This window comes from Sinocyclocheilus anshuiensis, unplaced genomic scaffold (genome assembly GCF_001515605.1).
Source record: "Sinocyclocheilus anshuiensis isolate Anshui unplaced genomic scaffold, SAMN03320099.WGS_v1.1 scaffold3874, whole genome shotgun sequence".
Classification (NCBI taxonomy): domain Eukaryota; kingdom Metazoa; phylum Chordata; class Actinopteri; order Cypriniformes; family Cyprinidae; genus Sinocyclocheilus; species Sinocyclocheilus anshuiensis.
In genome coordinates this window covers 400,952-408,416 of record NW_015554070.1, presented here as the reverse complement: position 1 = coordinate 408,416, position 7,465 = coordinate 400,952, and the positions used below count along the sequence as shown (strand labels likewise).

The 7,465-nt window shown below is 38.0% G+C and overlaps 1 protein-coding gene across 2 annotated transcripts in view; it reads left to right on the top strand.

Annotated features, from left to right (window-relative positions):
- ubl7b (ubiquitin-like 7b (bone marrow stromal cell-derived)) overlaps positions 1-5,000 on the top strand; it is a 7,508-nt gene extending 2,508 nt beyond the window's left edge. The window contains exons 5-11 of one of the 2 annotated variants that reach the window (XM_016460666.1): positions 751-835; positions 914-971; positions 1,051-1,163; positions 1,253-1,302; positions 2,023-2,199; positions 2,278-2,379; positions 4,711-5,000. In XM_016460666.1, the coding sequence (XP_016316152.1) occupies positions 751-835; positions 914-971; positions 1,051-1,163; positions 1,253-1,302; positions 2,023-2,199; positions 2,278-2,379; positions 4,711-4,857 (732 nt within the window). In that variant the 3' untranslated portion in view covers positions 4,858-5,000. Of the gene's footprint in view, positions 1-750; positions 836-913; positions 972-1,050; positions 1,164-1,252; positions 1,303-2,019; positions 2,200-2,277; positions 2,380-4,710 lie in introns of both variants that reach the window. The other variant, XM_016460665.1, reaches the window with a different exon arrangement.
- The last annotated feature ends 2,465 nt before the right edge of the window (positions 5,001-7,465 follow it).

Genomic DNA, 7,465 nt, shown 5'->3' with positions numbered 1-7,465 from the left:
AATGTATTGTTGGCTATTGCTACAAATATAACCCAGCGACTTAAGACTGCTTTTGTGCTCCAGGGTCACATATTACCTTTCGCTCATAAATTAAAATTCTGCTGAATAAATGTCCGAATGAAAGCAAAGTCAGAATAGAGCAACATGAACATTTTTGTTTTCATTACCGAGTCCACAATAAACTACAGAATAAATGTTTGAAAGAATTTGCAAATTGCAACTGTACGTAGTGTGAATACTGATTTAACACGTTTCTTTTTAAACCCTCTGGTATTCCACATTCATTCATTCATTTATATAATTATTCTTGAAATTGATGTAGTATATTTTGTTTCAGTAATATTTATTTAATATTTTGTATTTTGAGGGAATTTACTTGTACTATACAATATTTGCATCTACATTATGCATCATTTATTTCTATGTAAAATAATACAAATATATATAAAAAATTTGTTTTTCATTTAATAGTGTTTAAGTTAAATATATATTAAAGGTATTTAAAATAAATAAAATTTTTGTATTTCCCATTCATTTCCTATGATGGTTTTTCATTTTGACCATGTGTCTATTTTTAAGACCATTTAGCTTCATGTCTAATCATGTCAGTGACTTTATTATTTATTTATTGTATTTATTTATTTTCCTGTTCATATATCAAGTGCCACAAAAGTCACCAAGTTGCAAACTTGCTTATATGAAGAAACAAGCAAACCGTAAATCAGTTAATCATACTCGCGTGGGTTGCAGGTGTTTAAGATGCTGGCTAATAAAGAGTCTCTGGAGCAGATCATCGTGGCCTCGCCGGGACTCAGCTCTGACCCCGTGGCTTTAGGTAGGATGAGTGTGAAGCACATTGCAGCTCGTGGGTTTGAGTCGGTCCGTCTCTCATCAGCTCATCATGATTTTGCAGGTGTGCTGCAGGATAAGGATCTGTTCGTTCAGTTCACAGACCCCAAGCTGCTGGACATGTGAGTCTCCTGAACACACACAGACACAGCTGCTCACTCACAGAGCCTCAGTGAACATGATCTCCATCACCTCACACAGGCTGATCCAGTCTCACCCGGCGCTGGTCAACGCCATCATCCTGGTCCTGCACTCCGTGACCGGCAGCAGCTCCTCACGAAACCCCGCCTCCACCTCCTTCAGTGAGATGCCAGGTACTCACACTCACATCAGCGGATCCAGAAAACACAGCACCTACTCACTGATGCTTAAACAGGAGTCATTTCTTGTCTGTGTGTAACAGGAGGTTTTCTGTTTGATGGCATGTCGGATGATGAGGACGATTTCCAATCTGTACGTTTTTTCCCCCTTCAATGTTAAATATACAGATGTTTTGATGTTAAAATATTTTGTGTATATATAAACATAGACATAGACATATAGAGATAGATAGATAGATAGATAGATAGATAGATAAATTAGAATAATATTATAGAAGGGGAATGATGATGATGATTATTACTATTATTGTTATAGTAAGGGGATTTTTTAAATTGTTGTAATATAGTAATTTTAAAATATTATAATATAGTAAGGGGAATTGTTATTAATTTTGCAGTAAGAATTAATTATTGTAACTGTGATGGTAAAGATATTTGTTATTATTATAATAAGTTTTTTATTATTATAGTAATATTATAATAAGGAGATTTTATAAATTGTTATAATATTATAGTAAGGGAAATTATTATTGTTGTTGTTATGTTTATTATGGTTGTTATAGTAAAGATAATTTATATATTATAATAAGGGGATTTTTAAAAGTAATATTATATAAAGGGGATTTTTTTATTATCATCATAATAATAATAATTATTATAGTGAAGAGAATGTTTTATTATTATAGTAATATTATAGTAAGGAGAGGTTTTTTAATTAGTATTTATAATAATATTGTAATGAGGAAAATGTTTAGTATTATTGTAATATCACAGTGACAAGATAGTATATTCATGTGTTGTAATATTACAGTATGAATAAACATCCGCATGTAATACGTGTTGTTTGAAGCAGGAAAGCAGAGGCGGTTCGTCTCGAGCCCAGCGAGGGTCTGCAGGCTCCAGACCGCTGACGTTTGGTCACAGCGGAGCCACGGGCCCCAGACCCATCACTCAGAGCGAGCTGGCGTCTGCACTAGCGTTAGCCAGCACTCCGGAGAGCAGCGGCGTCACACCGACACGGAGCGCTCAGGTCACACACAGACTAAACACCAGAGTCTCAGCTCACATCTCAGTCCTCAGAGTACACTCACTGTGCTTTACTCTGCAGGAGGTGTCTTCCAGCGGAGCATCAGGAGCTCGCGTCAGCAGCAGTCTGTTCAGTCACGCGCTGCAGCAGGCGCTACAGGCCTCTAGCGTGAGCTCACCTCAGGTGACACGGCCACACACACACACACACACACACACACACACAAGACCACAACTCACACACACACTCCCACACACACACACACTCACTCACTCACACACACACACACACGACCACAACTCACACACACACACTCACTCACTCACACACACACACACACGACCACAACTCACACACACACACTCACTCACTCACACACACACACACACGACCACAACTCACACACACACACTCACTCACTCACACACACACACACACGACCACAACTCACACACACACACTCACTCACTCACACACACACACACACGACCACAACTCACACACACACACTCACTCACTCACACACACACACACACGACCACAACTCACACACACACACTCACTCACTCACACACACACACACACGACCACAACTCACACACACACACTCACTCACTCACACACACACACACACGACCACAACTCACACACACACACTCACTCACTCACACACACACACACACGACCACAACTCACACACACACACTCACTCACTCACACACACACACACACGACCACAACTCACACACACACACTCACTCACTCACACACACACACACACGACCACAACTCACACACACACACTCACTCACTCACACACACACACACACGACCACAACTCACACACACACACTCACTCACTCACACACACACACACACACACTCACACTCATACTCAAACACTCACACACGACCACAACACACTCACACACGCTCTCTCTCACACACACACACACACACGACCACAACACACACACACACGACCACAACACACTCACACACACTCTCTCTCACACACACACACACTGCATAAACGGCTTCTGCAGGTCTTAAAACACACATTAAGGCATCAGATCAGCAAGCCTTAAATTCATAAAGTTATGGTATTAAATGTTCCATTGCAATTATCTGAACATCCTTAAATCAAGAGTCTTGTTTTCAGAGAAACTGAACAAAATGAGTTTGTTTAAAAGATATTTGCTTGTTTTAATTATAACTTTAATTATCAGCTCAATTTTGACCAATTTCTCATTAAACAAGACTTCATTTTGCATCTCCAGTAAATGCGTCTTGATTTATAAGCTGTTAGACATTTGCACTGGAAAACAAGAGAAACACTGAGGAAGAGCAGCACTTTTCTGCAGTTTAACCAGAATAATCTGCAGCAGTTATTTCAGTATTCTAGTGTTTGGAGCAGAGATATTCAAGACTTAAGCTTCAAAACTTTGAAGCGTTGATAACACAAGACATTTACATGTAGAGAGCACATCGATGTATCGTGTTCCATTCTATTTATTTATTTTACTCGCTCTTAAAACGTCTTAAATTAACCTTCATAAAACCTGCAGAAACCCTAATATGATTATGAATATTATTATATTAATAATATTAATTAATATTATAGTTAGGCTTTTTATTATTATTGCATTTTAGTTAGTATGAAGAAATATATGCATGGTATACAAGCACAATTCAAATTTTGCATAATTTCTGCATATGAACAATCTCCATGTGTTTTCAGAACTATCACATGGTCTTTCGTGGATATAACCGTTTTGTGCTCGATAAACGCTTTAGAAAATAAGACTTAAAGCGATGGTTCACCCAAAACATTGTCATCGTTTACTCTCCTGTATGAGTTTCTCTCTTCTGCTGAACGGTCTTCTGTGATATTTTGAAGAATGTTGGGAACCAAACAGTTGCTGGTCTCCATTGACTTCCATGACATTTTTTTACACACATACATACTGTTGAAGTCAATGGGGTCCATCAGCTGTTTGGTTCCCAACATTCTTCAAAATATCTTCATGTTCTACTGGAGAAACTCATTCAGGTTTGGAACAACATGAAGGTGAGTAAATCAGGACAGAATTTTAATTTCTGGGTGAACTGTCCCTTTAATTCTATTAAAAGAGAGCAGTAGAGAACTGATGTGCTGCTGGCTTTAACACGTGTGTCTTTATACGTCTGTGTGTGTCTGTACGTCGTACGTGCGTGCGTGTGTGTGCGTGTGTCTGTGTGCGTGTCTGTGTGTGTGTCTGTCTGCCTGTGTGTGTGTGTGTGTGTGTGTGTGTGTGTGTGTGTGTGTGTGTGTCTGTGTTCATCTGTCTGTGTCTGCGTGTGTGTGTGTATGTGTGTGCGTGTGTGTCTGCGTGTTTGTTTGTGTGCGTGTGTGTCTGCGTGTGTGTGTGTGCATCTGTCTGCGTGTGTGCGTGTTTGTGTGCGTGGGTGTGTGTGTGTCTGTCTGTCTGTCTGTCTGTCTGTCTGTGTGTGTGTGTGTGTGTGTGTCTGCAGGGCCGCTGGCAGACGCAGATGCAGCAGTTGAGGGATATGGGCATCCAGGATGAGGAGGTGGCTCTGCGAGCGCTAACAGCCACAAACGGAGATCTGCAGGCCGCTCTCGAGCTCATCTTCTCTGGTGGAGGAGGAGGAGGACTCTGATGTGTGTGTTTGATCTTTAGATGCTGTGAAGTGACCAGCACTGGCTGTTAGTTCACTGTCAAACACACATCTACCTTTGCCTTAAAAACATGCTTTGTTTGTTTGTTTTTTACTTTATATAAATAAAGTTTAATTATAGAATGCATCATTTTAGATGTGTGATCTGTGAAGGATAAACTGTATTTGAGTGCTAGTGGTCATGCGTGAATGAATGGACACTCTGGTAATGCCAGTAGATGAGCACTAGATGGCGCTGTGAGATAATATAAGGGAATAGAGTCGGTGTTTATATATGGAGCTTAATACTCATATAGTGTGTGAAAAACATGCGACATAAATATACAATACTTATATTAATAAACTACATTTTCCCACAAAACTCTCACTTTTGAGTTCTCAACACTTTTTAAAACAAAGATCAAAGACAGTACAATAGTATTATAGTAAGGATTATTAGTATTAATATTATTACAGTAAGGATTTTTGTATTATAGCAATATTGCAGTAATTATGTTTTATTAGTATTACAATATTATGGTAAGGAGTTGAGCCACATGTAGTTGAACTGTGCCATTGATTATTCTGTGAAAAGTAAAACTGAACATTTTCACCTCGTGCTATATCAAAGGAAGAGAAATTCAATAAAAATGACATAATCTGTGTGTGAGGCTTGTGATGGACTGACCGTTCATCCAGAGAGTTTCCCCACCGGTGGCTCAAGATGCTGGGTTACAATCCAGCTCCCCGGGACCCTAATAAAGACAAGCAGCTGTGGATAATGGAATGGATGAGTTCTTAAAAGTTTAATTTAAAGATACAGCGTTTTTGAAATTATTTTAAAAATTCAGCACAAAATAAAGTTCAAATTGAAGAATAAAAAAAAATGACTGCAATTGAGCTAACAGAACTCAACATACCGCTAATAAATGTTGCAGGGAAATACAATTTCATAAAAGCCTCAATGGCCAATTTTCATAAACAAGGCCTATTTAAAATGTTAACATTTTCAGAACAAAATCAAGTTCAAAACAAAGGACAAAATCAAAAATGTTTGGTCTAAAATTAAGGAAATATCATGTAGAATTACAATAAAATAGTACTTTATCATCAGGGCTTTTGGCTCAACTTACCCCACTACCATTTTAACAAACTTGTATCATCCAGCAGTTTAGAGCTAACATCACACTGACAGTACAGCCTCATATCATAACCTCCTAAAGCACAAACACGTGTGATATTTTGTTTCAGATTTGTCTGTAATTGTTCAGACTCAAGAAGCAACATACAACATACAAAAATCACTTTGAACAGCAATAAAAAAAAAGTTTTTTGAACCTAAATGTAGTTACCAATTATTCCACAGGCAAACACACACACACACACACTCACACACACACACACACTCACACACACACACTCTCACACACACACACACACTCACACACACACACTCTCACACACACACACACACTCACACACACACACTCTCACACACACACACACACTCACACACACACACTCTCACACACACACACACACTCACACACACACACTCTCACACACACACACACACACACTGCACTGACTGACAGGAGAATCAGCTGTTGCTATGGTGACAGATAATGTCAGGGTATTTATATTGATCATGTTACAAAGAAACAGCTCTGTATTTACAAATTCATCCTTTAAGCCTCCCATCAATATTTTAAGAACTTCCAAGTCTTTTTATATTCTGACTTCAAGCAGTGAAAGCTTTGTTAAAATATTCCACCTAATTCGACATAAAAACATACGCTCAGTTGATGCTTAAAATTTTTAAGTATAATCAAGTTTGCTGTGATGTCATTTCAACTGGACTGTGAGTAAAGTATTTCTTATACAACAGTTCAATAAGCAGGTAATTAATATCAGGTATCTTACGTTTCAGATGAAAACTGGCCGGTAGTTGTGTGTCTCGAGCAACACACAGACGCTCAGCCAATCAAATCTGAGGACTGGAACTGCTGTATGTTTCTAAAACCTCCGTGTTACACTAAAGGTTTGGTCAAATTAAAGTGAACAGCAAAACAAGCGAGAAAAAGTGTCTAGAAAACAGTAAAATAAATTGAAAAGAAACATCTAGCAACACAACAAGTATAAATAAACAAATAAAAATATTATCCTAAAATCCTGACGTTGAAAGGAAAGTATGTCAAGTATTTATATAAATAAATGAAGAAAGAAAGAAAGGAAAAGAATGCATGAATAACAAGAAAAAGGAATAAACAAAAACAAACAAACATGCAGAGGAGAATATAGGGTGCCACAACAAAATATATCAGAAAAAAAAAAAACCACACCATTATATAGGATGTCACAATATAAGACATTAGAAAAATAAAAAAAATAAAAAATACTGTTTATGTCCCCAGATGTAAGCATTAATTGACAGAACTGCACACCTGGTTAAGTTAGACCCATAAACTTTATTTGACAGAATCTCAAAGCCTCTACGTCCCCAAACAATACATTCAGTATTTACATTTGGCGAGATGAACTGTACAAATATGTTAGTGCATATATGGAAGAAAACGTACACAAACTAATTTCAGACATATGGAAATCTACA